This window comes from Perca fluviatilis, chromosome 19 (genome assembly GCF_010015445.1).
Source record: "Perca fluviatilis chromosome 19, GENO_Pfluv_1.0, whole genome shotgun sequence".
Lineage (NCBI taxonomy): Eukaryota > Metazoa > Chordata > Actinopteri > Perciformes > Percidae > Perca > Perca fluviatilis.
The window spans coordinates 23,749,759-23,766,257 of record NC_053130.1 but is presented as its reverse complement, the minus strand read 5'-3'; the positions used below and the strand labels follow the sequence as shown (position 1 = coordinate 23,766,257).

The following is a 16,499-nucleotide window of genomic DNA, read 5'->3' as shown; positions in this document are numbered from 1 at the left end:
GAGTAGAAGTAGAAGTGCAGCAAATGGAAATACTCAAGAAAAGTACTAACATAGTACCTCAAAATTGTTAAGTAAAGGACTATGTATATTTAAGATTATTTAATAATTCTAACAAATTAGGATTTAGTTTATTTAATAAGCAAATTCAACATCAGTGGATAATGTAAAACACTAGTTAAACAAGGTCTAATTTATAACCTCCAAATATCTCAGTAAAAAACAGAAACCAGACAGTAGGAATATGGAAACACCACACTTACAGTTTAACTTAAGTAAAAAGAGCAATACCACTGTGTACAAAATACTCCAAAAAGTACTAATTATGCAGTGTTTTACATTATTTGATTGGATTAATATTACTAATGCATATTGCAAGTTTAAAATCATAGCTGGTCGAGGAGGAACTAGTCTAATTTTAACTATGTTGCATATTTTTGGTTACATATTGTATAACGATGCTTAGAGCTGTCAAATAAATGTAGTACAGTAAAAGGTACAGTAGTTCCCTCTGAAATGTAGAGGAGTATAATTGTAAAGTAGCATAAAACTGAGATACTCTAAGTACAGGTACCTTAGAATTCTACTTAATTACAGTACTTGAGTATATATATATACTTATAATAATAATAATAATAATAATAATAATGATGATGAATGACCACCAGTGCAAATTAGTAAGGTGCAGTTGTCCCACTGAAATCCCCAAAACTGCCACAGATATCACAAACACAACTGTGTCACGCAAAAACCCACCACACCGGTTTTAAAATGAACAAAATAGCCGTCTCTGTTTTGCTTATCAAATATTATCAAGGGGAAAATGCAAAGTAGGCAAGGCAATACCCTGAAATCAGGAGCTGCCTTAGGTGCTCTGGAAGATTTTCAGCTTGTGACAACTCGACTGGAAATGAGAGCTTACTAAATCAAATGATTTGCATAAAAGGCGTGCACAGAGAGATTTCCCATCCTCTTATAGGTCACTAAAAGACGGGTCCAACAATGTATGCAAATGTCCAGTGGCCTAGTATTAACTGAGTGATGAAGATGTAAAACGATCACATTATTTCCACAAAAAGCTCGTTTTTATTCAAAGAAGTTGTCAGACATCATAACTGAAAGGAACATTTACACAAATTTGCTAGATATGTACAACACCACTAGCTACTGTTCTGTTTCACCTAATCAGGGGAGATAGTGTAGCCTCGATGTTACCATAATGTGGTATTCTTTATTGTTTCTTTACATAGTGTAACCAGGGAGTTTGTTGGCCACTAGCTCAGAGATATGCTGATACTCCTTTTTGAAATCCAGAGATCCAAGCTCATCCTCCAGTTCCTCTACCTCTTGCGGTTCAAAGCAGGATATCGATTCTGCAGAAAATCCTCGAACAGAACCGCTGCTCTTGGTGGACCCGCTCCTTTGACCTCTTGACGACATGACGCTCTCAGTGCTCCTTTCCACTCTACTACTCTCTGCCATCTGTTTTCTGGAGCGTACGGTTTGTGAGGAAGCCGACCCGGCGTCTCTGTCACTGTCATCGGAGGAGACGCTGAGCGCCGAGGCGTGGGTTCGAGGTCGGATGATGTGCGTGCCCCTCAGAGCACGCTGTGGAGAGCTGGGGGCTTTGATGGGCACAGGGAGGGCCGCTCTCTTCTGCAGACCTTCAGAGTTGCGGGACTCGGGCCAGACAGGAGACCGCGGGGTCTTGGCTCTAAAGGGCTCGGGGCTACTCACGGGGTCAGGGGAGCAGGAGTAGGCATCGCTGGGCTCCAGGCTGTTAAAGTCATCGGCGTAGTCTGCCTCCTCCTTTTCTTCCCCGCTGGAGTCTGGAAATGAAGATTTGGGGCTGCTGCGTCCGCTGCTTCCTGAAGATTCCATGTTCTCTCTGTGCCTGTCAGGTTCACAGTGGGATTTGCCTTGACAGGATTCACTGTGATGCTCCTTTTCGTCTTTGTTTTGGGAAACGGTGTCACCAGCCACACCGGGGATGCGAATACATTTCAAGTCTCTTTCAGAAAGGGAAGCTCTGTCTGAAATTCTCGGAGAGTCCCGGTCTCGTTCACCATGGATTTTCCCATGCGGGGTTCTCTGTTTGCGAATCGTTTCTTGTAGTGCAGAGCCCACTGTGACGCTCTGCATCATTGTTTCAACATTCTCATTTAGACTGGATCTCTGATTTAATACTGATTTTCTTTTGCTGGACTTCGCAATCTCATCACTTGACATCACCTTTCCTTTGGCCATCCTTGACCGTGTTTCATCCTGTATTAAGTCCATGCATTCATGCCGTTTTACTTTAAGAGGAGAAATTTGCTTCAGCCTTAGATTGAATGTTTTAGTTGTACCATATACAAGCTTCTTCCGAGGAGCTTTACTGGAGCGTTTACGCTCAATCAAAGCCTCTTCTTGTTTGTCGTTCACTTTAACAGACGCAGGCCTAACTACTGGTGTAGAACAGTATCTGGGGGGATGTAAATGTTTTAAGTGGGGACTAGTCCCCTGTCTGGTTTTCTTCAGCGATTTTGTTTGCGCCTCTCGTGGTGTGTTCAAATTCCCAGCTGAAGGCTCCGTGGAAGCGGGCCTGTAAATCCAAGATAGATTGGGATGAACAGACAAGGGCTGGTGTGGGTTCTGGCCATTCAACTGCGCCAACTCAACAAGAAGAGCGTTCAGTAGCGGCAACTGTCGTAAGGATTCCCCGAGGACATTTTGAGTCCCCCCACTTGTTTCTTGGTTCCTTGACGTATTTACATCATGTCTAGCGCTCTGGTCCAGCGCTGGAGAACCCGTACCTTCAGTTGTATTTTCACCTGTCTCTTCCTCTGTGTCTTCGAACGTAAAAGCCTCCGAGACTAGATTCAGTAATTTGCATTCCCCGCCTTTAGTTTTGCTTTTTTCCTCTGCACAATTATTGTAGAAGAGATGTGGCGGGCAAAATATAGCTGAATCTTCTTCAACATTGTTTTCCCTTTCTCGGAGTGTCTGAGGCATTTGGCTTCTTGGCTTGCGGTCAGTCTGCGCAGCAACACAAACACCGTTGTCCTGTTGATCCTCATTCACCAAGGTGTTCTCATTCGATGATTTGTTGTTTGGAATGTTTCTGCTAACACCAGGCTCGTCCGGTGCGGGTGAACAGACACTCCCACAGTCAAGGGGCCGTGATTCTGTGAGGTGTTGTCGTACACGTTGTCCTCGGTGTACACTGGTGCTTTCAAGACCCCTCCTTTCTGTCACATGTGGCAGTAAACTAGCTCCCAGACTGAGCAGTTTGTAACTCAGGGAAATCGATCCAGTTTTCTGCCCCGTGAGGTCGCATACATCAACAACACCCCTCTGGCCATGGGACGAGGGAGCAGAAACGCCACGTTCAGTCACATCCTGCCTGATTCTGTCCACCACTTTCGCCAGTGAGACGAGTGAGGTACCAACTAATTTGGGCATCTCTTCTTTCACATCCAACACCATAGCATAGAGAGGGGTGTTAGACAGATGGGCATGCAGTGAGTTCAGGTTCATTTTGAAGAAACAAGACTTCCCCCTGTTGAAGGCGTATTGTTCTCCCTGCTGATCCTTCCCATGCTGATCTTGTTGTGTAATGCCACCACTGCCCTGTTGAGGCTGATAAATGAGCAGCGTCGGGAAATCCAGCAGTCGTACTCCTAGAGCCAGCTCGTCGGAAAGTTGACTGTCTTTATCGATTCGGATAGATTCCACCAGAAGCTCGAATGAAAACAGAGTGTCCAAATGATCGCTATTTTGTCGTCCTGACATCCCGAAAGCCGCGTGACCACAACAACAAAAAACTCAACAAGCTAATCCAGCTTCTATCGGCTCCATGGAAACAGCTGTCGCGAGCATTTTGCGTCATACAATGGGATACCTGGGGGATGTAGTTGAAGTGGTCCTTGTCCTCTAGCACTGATTAGAATGTGTCTTAAATGTCAATAATTGTGAATTTTAAAAGTGCTGTTCTTTTGTTAGCTATGTGTTAACAAATAGGGAATTGTTCGTGTAAATAATTGAGGAAGCATGTATCTAAAATAAATAAAAAGAAAAATAGAAGAAGAAAAAAAGACAGAATAGGCTAGGCTATTTTATACAGTCTATGGCTACATGTAACGTTAACTACAAAACAAGACACATTATAAGCACACTTCGATATGATTATAAAGGGATTTTTTTAGATAGACTACAGTTTGAGTGAGAAACTTTTCTCCAGTTCACCAGATGGTGCCACTGTAGGACTTCCTGGGGTTATAGACTAAAATAGCATTGTGGTGAATGGCAAAAAGGCCACCGGACTTTAGTTTACATGACAGGCTCATTATTCGCCTTTAGTCTCCTGTAGTGGAACTTAGCCTGTTAGTCTCCCTTAAATATCAACCAACAAACCTATAATAACAGTCTGTGTTGTGTACGGACACCAGTGAACTGCAGAGTTCACAGGCGTCGGGTGGGCGGAGTCTTTTTCCTGGCGTGTTGTCATCGCGGAGATAGGTGCTGGATGGATATCGCTACGGTCTGTGCCACTTCAGTCTGAGCCTGGAGGCTGACACCGCAAGAGAGAGATGCGAGTCCGACTACCACAGCTTCAACTGGTTTTACCCCAGTAAGGATAACTAGCCCCGCCGCAGCCTGGACAGGACACTGCTCACATTTTGAGGTAAGACCGTACAGTGTCATTGTCTTCCCTCCGAGCCGAACAACAAACTAAGTAGGGCTGTACAGCTAAAAGTGAGGAGCGCCGCACGCAGTGAGAGTAGCGAAAGGCGGAGAAAGTCACTGGCATGTCGATGGTAATGGTGAACACAAAGGATAAAGTTACTTCCAGGCACCGAAGCGCTTGTATAATGTAAGGGACCAATATAAAAGAACGGGAGGATATGATGTTTCAGCAGTGGTCTATCTATAGCCTATAGTGTCTTAAATGGTGCCGTTGACTTATACTCGTTTGTTTGTTTATTTACCAAGGAGCATGTTACCTTCACGTATCCCCGAATTCAATGCAAAATAAAATGCATGACATTTTGCATTCATATAAAAAAAAAAATTGTTTTTGCTGTTAATGACGGCCTACACGTTGTCGTCATATTGTTGTTAATGGTTGTGGTGGTGCGTGCGTGCGCGCGCGTGGGGGTAATTGGACTGGATCTGCACGGAAATATGTTTTGAATGGATTTGTTTAGTGGAGTGCTTCCATGAAAACTGTGGGGGGCGATAAAGGCATCATTGTCCAACTGGTCATGGATAATTAAAGCCTTCACATGCTCACTAGGTGAGGCCCAGCTATAGTCTTACAGGCCATATTTAATTGTTGTGATTAGCCCAGAGTGGATTTAAAAAAAACGGGAAAAGCCCCCAAAAACAAATAAGTAGTGGTCAACGAAAATCACACACTCTGCTGTGCTTTCCTGTTGTATTGTGTTCTTATTTGGGGTAGCTTTACTTCTTGCAGCAGTGGGAGGTTGTCAGTATGTTCAGACAAAGAACAATTTCCCCTAACATCAGATTTGTTTTGATTCTCTGTACACATTATCTGGCAGTCTGCTTGTACACAGCATGTAGCCTACAATCGTGCCTCACGACTTGCTGCTTCTAGTGGCCTATTCAGCATACAATGTACTGTATACTCCACTGGGAGAGTAAACAAATCAAATGTTGTTTGTCGTCCAGCACCATATCCTTTGCTGTCTTCCTGCAGGAAGTCAAGCCTCCATACTAACTAACTTCCCAATAAAGGGATACAAATCAGGCTAGACCCATTCCTCCGCTGTTGGCCAGCTGCAGACACAACAAATCGGTGCTCTTGAGTGTAAACTCAAGTTTCCATTGTTTCATTTTTAGTGCTCTGGATTTCTGTCCTGCTGGCCCCATAGCTCCTATCTGAACAGATCAAGCATACAGAGTTATTTCTCCTGGAGCGTTAAAATCAATAAGACACCATTATTTTTCACAGGGTTTTATGTCTGGAAAAGATTAGTTTTCCATGGGGCTGTGCTGAACTAAGTAGGCACAGGAGTGTTTTAAGATTACTCCAGTATGTTCATGGCCTGGTATTACATTTAACATATTTTCCTTTAACATACTTGGCTTAACTCAAGCTGTCAGGTCTGCAAATCAGAGAGGCAATTTTTGACCACTCTTCTGAATGGGCATTGAGACAAATGTAGTGACGTGTGAATAATTTGGTATTATTGTGCACAGAAGCGAAACACAACCCTGTTAATCTGCTGATTTTCTCTGTGATCATACAAATATTTATATTAGTTGTTGTCTGTTGATGTCCAGTTGAGATTGGATTCATGTCTTTCCTCATTATGTGGTTGCATCTTTGAGTGATTTTGAAATTCCAATTTTCGATTGGATATTCTGTTTTTGTTACATTACAGAAGGGAATACAGACTTTTCCCAGATAGATTAAAGATGATAAAAATGAGGCTGCCTAGGTACGCCATCTCACCCACTGCCAGCAGCACACTCCTAGAGGCAGAACTATTCAGCAGCCATGATAATGACAGTGCCAAAGGAAAGATCTGTTGTATTCTACCATCAATCGGGCACAGACATGGCCCTGAAGAAGAATAATGTTCTCATCTATTTCTAACAGCGGCTTCTGCATGGCTAACCAGACAAAGGGTAATTGAGCCGGATAGATATGTCCTTCAAAATAAAGTTATGAGCACAATGTGTGCTCAGCTGAACAATAAGGCACCTGTCACGATTGGCAGAGGAACGGCTTCCTGTGTCATGGCCACAGGCTATATCCAGTTCTTGTCATTGCAGAGCTGGTTAGGATGTCTTCTGGCCTAGTCGGCTTGGAGACGCCCCACTAGAGTTACAACCGGGATGTTGTGCTTGCCTGTGAAGACATTACCATAACACAGAACTGTTTGGGGGCTTTCTTAAGCTTTGGGCTATTACTTAACAGGAGTGGCTGATTTCAGTCTTGTTGTTAAACCACTTCCCCCAGTGCGCCTGACACTGTCCCCTAGTCTTTCCACTTGTTTGTCATTGTTCCCACGGTGCTTTGCTACGGGTGTGCTGACTGGTCAGGATTTGTAACAGTAGAAGGGGAAAAAACGGCTAAAGGACTTAGGTTCAGACCACATTGATGCATTTTTCTCATTGTACCATAGAAGCATGCCAAACCATGTGGCGCCCCCCCCTTTCCAACAGATCCCACACCCCATGCATGTGACGAGGATCAGGAAGCCTGGTCTGGTCTGTGCGGGCTGACCGGCTGGCTGGCTAACCAGGATTCACAATAGCCCTCCCAACCAAATCCTGTTGCTTCAAACCCAACCAACCAGCAGACAGGGGATCACATGCTGCCTGCTCCTGTTGTGAGAGCCAGGCTCTCTCTCCGTCTTTTTGTCAGCCTTTGTTTTGATTGCAGTCTGGATTTATGGAAGGATTTAAGCCCACTCATCACTGTCAGGGAAAGCACAGATGCCGTCATGAGGTTGATGTTTTTTATGAATTGATCTCCTGTTCCACTAGGAGTCTGTTTGTGATGGATGTGGGTGGTTTACTATGCAATGTTCATAATGTGTACAGTATAGACAAATACTTCCCTTTTGATTTGGGATATCGGTTAGCATTGATGATCACTGCAGGGCTACCGATCAATTTGCCTCATCGGTGGTAGAAATACTTCCTGTTAGTTTGAGATAAAAAAAGTAACGGTAAGCCTTCCATATGATTCTCTAAGGAAGGCTGAAACATGGTCACCAAAGGACCTTTCGACTTTAACTGCTGCAAGATCAGCGTGCCATGTTCTCTTAGGGTCATTCGTCATTTTTGTCCGAACTGCACATTAAACGACTTCCCATGCGTAATCAATTTAATAGCCTTAAGACGGCATGTTTAACAGCTTGCTCGGGCGCTGGCATATGTCAGCATGCATTCCAGGGAACCACAGGAAGACGCCAACAGCCCTTCGCAGCACCATATTTCTACTCTTTATGTGATATGCTCAAATGAGATGTTAAAAGCCTGTGGCGTGTTTCTTGTAGACCTATCTGGATTGTCGCCCTCATGTGCTGCTTTGGTTGCTTGTTTATTTATGTCTAGATGTGTTGTTGGCTAATCTGATTCTCACTGAAGTGGTTAAGCCTTATAGTAGATACAGTAGATTTTATTAAGGGATTTCTACGTTGTACCTTAATGGTTTTAAAGGAGAAATGGATCCTTGGAACAAGTTCATGGTGACTTTGTTCAGAAGTAGATGTTAATGGTTTAGGTAAATGCTATTATTTCAGTAAAATTAGCTAAAGTAGCTGCTACACTAGCCCTTCCCTTGTGTCTTGTACATCTTGTTTTTGTTCTGAACTTTATTTTCCCACCCTCTTGCCACTCACCCAGCAGTGGCTTGCTGCCATTTGAGTGAAAAAGTAGTGCCATGGCTGGAGGGGAAGCTGCTAGATAAAGCAGATGGTATAGTTACAGAAGTTGGATGCTAATCACGCCAATTGCTGGTGCGATCCCTGTCAACCTCTGGTGACACACAGCCGAGCGTCTGAAGGACTAAGTAGGTGGTGTTATCTGGGGGGCAGAGGGGAGAACAAGGTTTGAGCCCTCAGATGATGGCCTTTGCCATCACTGCTGGCGTATGTGTAGCTAGACCATAAATGGAAAAGATTAGGCATCTCAAAACTTCAGCCGGAGCAATGGATGATAAATGCTTCCCCATATTCTTATTACAGCTGTGTTGAAGCCCTTCTGTTGCAGTGCAGATGGTGCATAAGTAACGATATATATTGCACTTTATCCACGCATTAGATATTATTTCTGCTGATCATGAAAACATCTAATAGCTTGCTAAGACCAGCTTGGACCTCACTGTCTTACAATGACCTTTTGAAACCTCATATGATGTTTTGGACTAAGCTCCATCTAGCCTACACAAGACTGACAGACGGAGCTACATATGATCTCAACTGTTGTGGCTTACAGATGTTATTTAGGGTTAGGACAGTTGACCCATCCATCTGAAAGAAAATCATTAATCCTTCAGATAATCTCTTTGGTCTTCAGACACAATGGCGAAATGTGGGTCATCTCAGTTTATGAAGGACCATCATTGTCATTGGGGCTGGCTGCTATAAGGAAAATATGTGATATGCAATAATCTTGTTTAATATCACAATAATGATATTACTTGCGATAAATATACCAATGTAGAAGTGTACTCAGTTCTGCCTATCTGCTGTATACTAATAAAAATAAAAGAACGATAGTTACATAGTATCGTACAAGTGCAGGTTTTTACTAATACTCTCTTTCAACTAACTAAAAAATCCCTGAGTGTCTTTTGCAATGTGTCGCAGTCTTTTGATATGTTTTTTGCGCAAATATATATGGCGATGACCATAATAAAAACAAATATTATTGTGCAGTCCTATTTGTCATATTTTCCAAAGAATTAAAAAAGATCTATTTTAGATCTTTTGCTATTCACTCACCTTACCCCTCTGGTTATCCTTACTGTAATAAAGTGCATTTATACCTTTGGGTTGATCATTAAGTTAAACCGCAAAATGGAGGCAAATCAGAACCTTACGGCTTTGCACTAAATCCATTAGTCTTGTTCTTGGTGTGAATGCGCAATGGTTTTATTTAGGCATTTCTACCCAGTGCAAATACCACTCGTCAGAGATGTGAGCAGGTAGGAGCCCTCTCTTTCACCAAGCCAATGCTTTAGCTATGTCACTCCAAAAAACATCATGTTCATGCATTATGGATTTGCAATTCCCCAGCATATAGGACAAATGTGTCTTTGCAAGATGAATTATGTCTGCACCTCCTGTTCCCTTAGGGACTCATTAGTGTCCATATCGGGAATGTTGGGGAAAAGGCCACCAAAAGTTGCTGACCCCCCTCACATGTTTTGTCTGCGTGTCTTGTCACTGGGTTACAATGGAGAGACTGAGTGTTGGCCAGTCATTAACCCGATTGCCACTGAGTCCAAGGACCAGTCGTGACCCATGGGGTTAACTCGGTCTGTGTTCCCCTCAACAGGCCCAGACAATTGGGACAGCTGACCTTTGTGACCGCGGCCAGCCTCCAATGGGAGATAAGAAGGGATTTGGTTTAGTGCCGATGTGCATACCTCCTTCCTACTGTAGCGAAAAAGAATGGGCCTGTCTGAATAGGCAGACAGGACTGGGTGTGGGTGACACAGCCAGAGTCCTGACTGCATGCCATTGCTGCCTCTGTAGACTTTCTCTCTCTGTCTTTAGATAATCGCACCTTGGTAAATGTATCAGGTATGGAACTCTAAAATGACAATCTGTGATACACAGAGGTGTAAAATAAACATGCAAATACAGGGAAATATGTAAATGAACCAATAAGTTCAGCCCTGCCCCCCCCTCAACCAATCACCTGCCAAAAAGAAGGATAAGATAATGAATAAACAGAGTTGAGTTTAAGGCCATGTCCACACGTACTAAAACGATATTTTTTCCCCATCTTTCTCTGGCATCATTTCAAGAATGTTTGCGTCCAAACGGATCCATTTGTAAATGTCTCAACACGCTGCTTTATATTCCAGGCCTATAGGTGGCGCTGTTTCTGCTACAGAAATTCACCAAAAACGGACAAGAAGAGGCGGAGCATGCGCATAAAGCTTGCGCGCTGTATAGAAACAGACCGTAGAAGAAGAAACCAAACAGCCCTAGTAACCCTAATAGGCTCAATATGTTGTCCAGCAGGAACACAAGCATGTAGTCCGCCGTTGTTGTTGTTGTTGTTGTTGTTGTTGTTGTGAGACGTCGTCGCGGGATAAGAGGTCAACGGATAGAGGTCGAGGGGTGTGGCGATGACCTCATCGATACGCAAGTATGCGGCTTCGCCGTCCAAACAAAGACGCAAGGGCGGTGTTTTCGAAGGTTTCAAAAAAGTGCGTCTTCAGGCAGTGCGTTTACAGGATTCGTTTGGACGATCGGCCAAAACGATGCAAAACACGTGCGTTTACACCAAAAAGAGTTTCCTAATCCTAATTGTTGGATGAGATGGATGGATGGATGGAATCATTTCACACTGTATTTATGATTGTTCTGTATTATTCATAGGATTATTTATTTCATAATCTCTATTTATGTAATATTTGCCATTTTGAAGGTACAGTCAAACCTGTAGTCCTACAATGTAGGCCAATCCAGCACGAACCCCCCCGTGCAAACATCTGTGCCCTTGACTGTTTAATTGACCCCGGGTGAGCCAAGGAGCACATGGTCATCGGATGAGTTGTTTTAAAGCGTAAAAGCACGCTGACTTGTTTCTGGTAGAGGTTGATTGTAATTAACAAGTCAAATGGAGCAGAGCCGTGACAGATGTGCCATAAAGTGCTCAGCTTTAGGGTGTTTGCGTGCGTGCGTGTGCGAGTGTGTGTGAGCCATTGAGGCATTGCTGCTGGAGCCAGTATCCTTCACTTAACCTCACCTGTGCGCTGCAGTGCTTCCACAGTGTTGTTGAGCATGAGTATGCCAAATCTACATAAACTAGTGAAATGGACATCACACTATATACTATAAGGCAGTTTCCATAAGCATTATTTCCTAACACTATAAATAATAAATGGACATAAGAATAAAAGAAAAAAGTGTAGTTGAATTCTACTGCTCTATGCTGTTTGACAGAGGCTGCTTTTTGTTGTTGTGAGGCAGCCCATTCTGCTTTGTGTGCAGCACGTACTAACGGGAATGTACATGTTTTCTGAGTATCAGCCTTTTTACAGGAAGGAACTTTCTCCCAAACAACCCCTTTATCAATGGTGAGAAAGTGTCTGTTTTTTTGTTGGTTCCTTTTATGTTGCCAGCTCACTGACATGAGACAAATTAGAAAGTCTGGTCATGGTCTGTAGTCTGTCATTGTGTTTTTAAAAGCGCTGACGAAACCTGTTGGGTGGGAGAATGTTATTCTTGTTTGTGTTTCCGCTGATCCATAAATCGGATGATAATGAGTTCAGTTTTCTGAATGTATGTGGTTTGAACTGGGAATCCCAGAACTATAAAAAAAAAAGCTTTGGCCATTTGCAGTTTTATTTTCAGTGTGTATTTTGAAGTGGTGTGATGCAATATATTATTCTGATTTTTGTTGTTATTTTATTTGACAGCAGCGGCAAAGCCATCAAAATCTTTTATGTGTTGGCTAGAAAGAAATCCGAGGCATTTTCTTCCAACAAGTCTTTTTCATTCATTTGGTTCCAATAAACATTACACTTCCTTTTCAATATCCTTGAAACAGAAATATTTTCTCAGTTTCTTACTTCAGTTGAGATTGTACTTTTAAATTACGCACACCATTAAACTGGGACATTAATATGAAGCCCTTGTATCCACTTACTGAAGCACAAAAATGTCTGTACTTGATGTTGCCTTTGGCCTATTCATGTAACTTCCTGTTAGCAAAGACTACTACTTCTAGTCACTTCTCTGGGACTATTTTAGACAAGCCTTGGATACTGGAGTTACTGGTGTGTATGGGAAACCCTTTACACAAAGTGGAAGGGAAGGCTAAAGCAGAGAGGAGCTGAACTGTGCAGGGCTGGCAGTCAGCCTGGCCTTTTTCTTGTTCTCTGGGCTGCTACAGCGGCGGTATGATGTGTTTAAAGAGCACCGGCCCAGCCAAGCACAGCTAATTCGAAGTTAGAGAAGTATATTCCATTTCACTTGTTTTTTTTCCCCTCTTTCTTTGCAACATCATTGTGAATAGCCTTCCTTTTATGCAATTTGTAAAGGCTGTTGACGGAGGATAATGATCTGGAGTGACAGTGGCCTGATTTTTTTTATATTTTTTTTCTTCTTTTTCTCTTGCTTCTGTAATCGTACCGTCTGTCAATGTGGAGGAGATCAACCGCTCTCTCTGCTGAAGTGTATTGAAAGCTTCTGTGGACGTTTGGAGGTTAGCCACAGGGGGTGGGATCCAGAGCTATAGGGACAGCAGCACATTTGACAATGAATGCTAGCCTTTATATTGGTTTACTGCCTTTTTAAAAAAAGAAGAAGGAGCTAAGGAGATTTCATAACGCAGTCAAGCAAACAATGTCCCAGACATGATGTTAGGATCCTTACCCGAGGTCTCTAATTCTTACAATGCCTAGCAGCAACACTGTGTGTTCATTCACTGCTTACCTTCCCCTAGGCTATGTTTACTGGAAACCATCGGAACCACTCTGAAATGTAAACGGGACTATAGGGCCGCTTGCAGTTCAGCACAGAGCTGCATGGGCTCGAGCCAAAACACAACGAACACACAAACGAACAACTGCTGGATACACAGCCAGGTGCTGCATATCTGACCACAGGAGCAGCTGTATTATTACACTGTTCTCTTCGGTGTCGAGATAATCTGTGTTTAGGTGGAGCACACAAACACCAAAGTTCAGGGGTCAAAGTTTACTTTCAGTAGGTTTACTTAACTGAAAGTTTGTTCTTTTCTTTCCTCCACACTGCTTCCACAGTTTGCATGGCAGAGGTCTCTGCATGCGCAGACAAACCTAAAACTCCAATTGTTAAATATATGCCAATAATTCCGCTTTCTCCAGCATAATCTTGCCGGGTTAACCCGATTTCTCCCAATCCCCCATTAAGCAAACGGTTTCTTATTTACGTCACTCTAAAGAAATCAGGTTACTGTGGAAAGCCAGCAATAAGCAGGTTAGTTTGGTGCATGTTAACACACAGAGATTCTTATCAGGTCACACACGAAGATCCATTCCCACAGTTGGTGACATTTGACATTTTCTGGGGGAGAGTTAAAGAGAGAAATGAGTGTAGGTTAATTGTTTCCTGTCATTTTGTTTAATTTTCACTGAAAGGCAGTCTGGGGTCCCTGAGGAGGCTCTTCACTTTTCCCCAGACTTCCCTATTTAGTCCAAGCTGCTCTGTTTGTTGACTTCATGGGATTGCTGCTGCACCATTGCTTTGTCACCTCAGGGTTTTTGTTGTCGCACTGCAGAATCAACAACATGCCCATGGCTAGTTTTATGGTTTAGAATAGGACGGGTCTGCAAACATTTTGACATAGATGCTTAAAAAAACACACTTAGCCATGAACCTCTGCTTGATAGGATTTTGCCCCAGGGAGTCCCATACTGGAAGACTGTCGTTGTTACTGATTTTAATATGGAATTGTTTTACTGTGTGTGCTTTCTCAGGGTTGATAGTAATGCTGGGAATCCTAATATGTCATAGTGGTATTGGTCTCTCTTATAAACCAGGCAGGTTGACGAAGATCTCATTTATTACAACGGCATGTGGGAATCTTACCAAACCCTGCTGGCTATAACACTGCGTTTGCAATCTACTTAAATAAAAGATTTTCCTATGGATTCTGCCAGGTTGGTGACCCACGAGTCCATGTTGTACAGCTGCTAGTTCCTGCAGCTTTCACCAAATGCTGCCATCTTGATGTCATTCTTCAGAGCCTGCTGCAATTTAGAGATAAGGAAGTGAGGAATAAGGAAATCTGTGCTTATTTGGGATTCTGTGATGAAGTCTGGCCAGCTCTGTGATCGAGGACAGACACCTTCCTGCTCACATTTTTCATTTTGTGCCTGATCTCTGCTTGAGTGAGGTGGAGGTATATTTAAAGATGCTCTATTTATGTCATTCTGAATTGCATAAATATTAATGCCAAAGGATTTCCATGTGCATTCACAAGTGAGGTCTCCTGAGGACATGCTGCAGTCCAGCCATACTCCTTATGACTGTTGGGACGTTCGTTTTTTATCCCCCCCCCCCTTCTTTTTACACTCCCTTCCCCCCTTCATAAGAGCACCTCATCAGATCGTTGGCCTCGATCAGCTCTAAGGGTCAAGGGTCACTCGATCACTGGGGGCCCTCACGTCAGGTCGGATCAGTGCACTTGGCTCCTGGTGGTAGGAATGAATTCATCCGCACTCATCTCCCTGGACACTTTTTCCATCATTTTGCATTCAGGAAGGGGGATGGTAAGATGGAAAGAAGATGTGGATGCTAAAAAAAGAGCATTCATACCCTTTTCTCCTCCACACACTTTTTAATGGTTCATCATGTACAGTATTTTGCAGGAGATGATGATGACTAGTTGACTGGAGGAACGAGATGTGTGTATGTACTGTATGTGTTGGAGTGTTTTTTTTATGACGACAGCTGACTCCTCTGTAAATCAGCGTGATCAAGGATGTGCTGCTGAGTGGAAGTAAAGAGGGAAGCAAGTTTTAGAGCGCAGTATTTCCCCTGATGCTTCAGTATGTCATTAACGTTATTAATCTTTACATGGAGACAAAAGCACCCATTGTGATTGTGAGTATGTGGGCGTCTCTGTGCATGTAACACCCTGCGCATTTGTGTGTTTTATGCTTAGGTGCGCGTGTCTGGGTGGCTCTCAGTGGGAGGTTAGTCTTTGACACCCTTTCAGCTGCCACACCTCCCTTAAACACACCCAATGCATGCCATGCCAGCTGCAGCTGTTGTGCTTCAATGCTAGAGATGTAGAAAATTTCTCTCGCTCTGCAATTAGAGCTGCAAATTGCTGAATAGTGCACATTGCGATGTCCTAAAATTGCACTTGGTCCCCTTTCTACTCCTATGAACACTGAATAAATAGAAACTGATGAGGGTGAATCGTGATTAAACTGGCCTTGCTGCCTCCAAGCTGACAGATTGTGTTTTGTGCAAGCTGCTCCTTGTGATGTGCTGTTACCCCGGTTAACGACACCAAAGGGTGAAAAAGGCCTCATTGATGGGGTGGGTTTCTCACGCCTGAGTGAGAATGTTCGCTTACCATCGAGTCAAGTGTTGCATTGTGGTTCAACCAAAGAAATGCAAATATATAGAACAGATGTACTATTTCTTTTTGCCCGTTTGTCAGCAGGAGTAATCCCTCACTCCGGTGGAGATTGTGTGGGGTGCACTCTGGGCGCAACACTAAAGTGTTAACAAGGGAAAAGCCATGTCACCCTGGCACATGTGATGGCTGCCCGCCTTTCAGAGCCTTCTCTCAATAAGGCTAGATGCTCAGGAGAGATAAATGGAGGCTTTTGTGGCTTTTGCCAGAGGGAGAACCACACAATGAAGGACACACACAGAGCAAGGTCTTTTCCAGAGAAAACAGCTAAAAGCAGCATTTCTACAGTCCCACCTCCTTTTTCTCTTTTACTCCCTCCTTCACTTTCTCCTGTCTCTCACTCTTACTCGCTTCCTGAATCTTTTCCTCCTCCGTGAGAACTGAACCGTGCTCCAATAATGTTTCCATAAACGGGCTGAGGGAATGGAAATAACTCGGACCATTTCCCATTGCCTCCCTCTATCCATTCACCCCCCCAGCAGTCGCTTTACAGGGCCATGGACAGTACTTAAGCACATATCCCTTAATGATGCACTGTGTTTTACACTGCTCTGAGCACTAGCAGAGTGCACATTTTAAGGCCTCTCATTCGCCCTGAACACAGCAGCCTTAATATAGCTGTGCTACTGCTACTTCATCAGACGTTACCAGGCCCCTCAAATAAC

General features: G+C 43.5%; 2 protein-coding genes across 8 annotated transcripts in view; one reads left to right on the top strand and one right to left on the bottom strand.

Moving 5' to 3' along the window:
• Nucleotides 1-875: 875 nt before the first annotated feature.
• Nucleotides 876-3,850, bottom strand: map10 (microtubule associated protein 10). Its single transcript, XM_039784504.1, has one exon. The coding sequence runs from the start codon at nucleotides 3,769-3,771 to the stop codon at nucleotides 1,240-1,242; it is 2,532 nt and encodes an 843-aa protein (XP_039640438.1). The 5' UTR covers nucleotides 3,772-3,850; the 3' UTR covers nucleotides 876-1,239.
• A 496-nt stretch (nucleotides 3,851-4,346) lies between these two features.
• LOC120548328 (signal-induced proliferation-associated 1-like protein 2) overlaps nucleotides 4,347-16,499 on the top strand; it is an 88,880-nt gene continuing 76,727 nt past the window's right edge. For 5 of the 7 annotated variants that reach the window (XM_039784501.1, XM_039784498.1, XM_039784502.1 and 2 more), the window contains exon 1: nucleotides 4,348-4,663. The gene's annotated coding sequence lies outside the window, so the exon portion shown is untranslated. Of the gene's footprint in view, nucleotides 4,664-7,443; nucleotides 7,463-16,499 lie in introns of those variants that run through there. The other 2 variants (XM_039784503.1, XM_039784497.1) reach the window with 2 other exon arrangements.

What these genes read in the sequence shown, in the direction of transcription:
- map10 (XM_039784504.1), bottom strand. Translation starts at nt 3,771, where the DNA reads ATGTCAGGACGACAAAATAGCGATCATTTGGACACTCTGTTTTCATTC.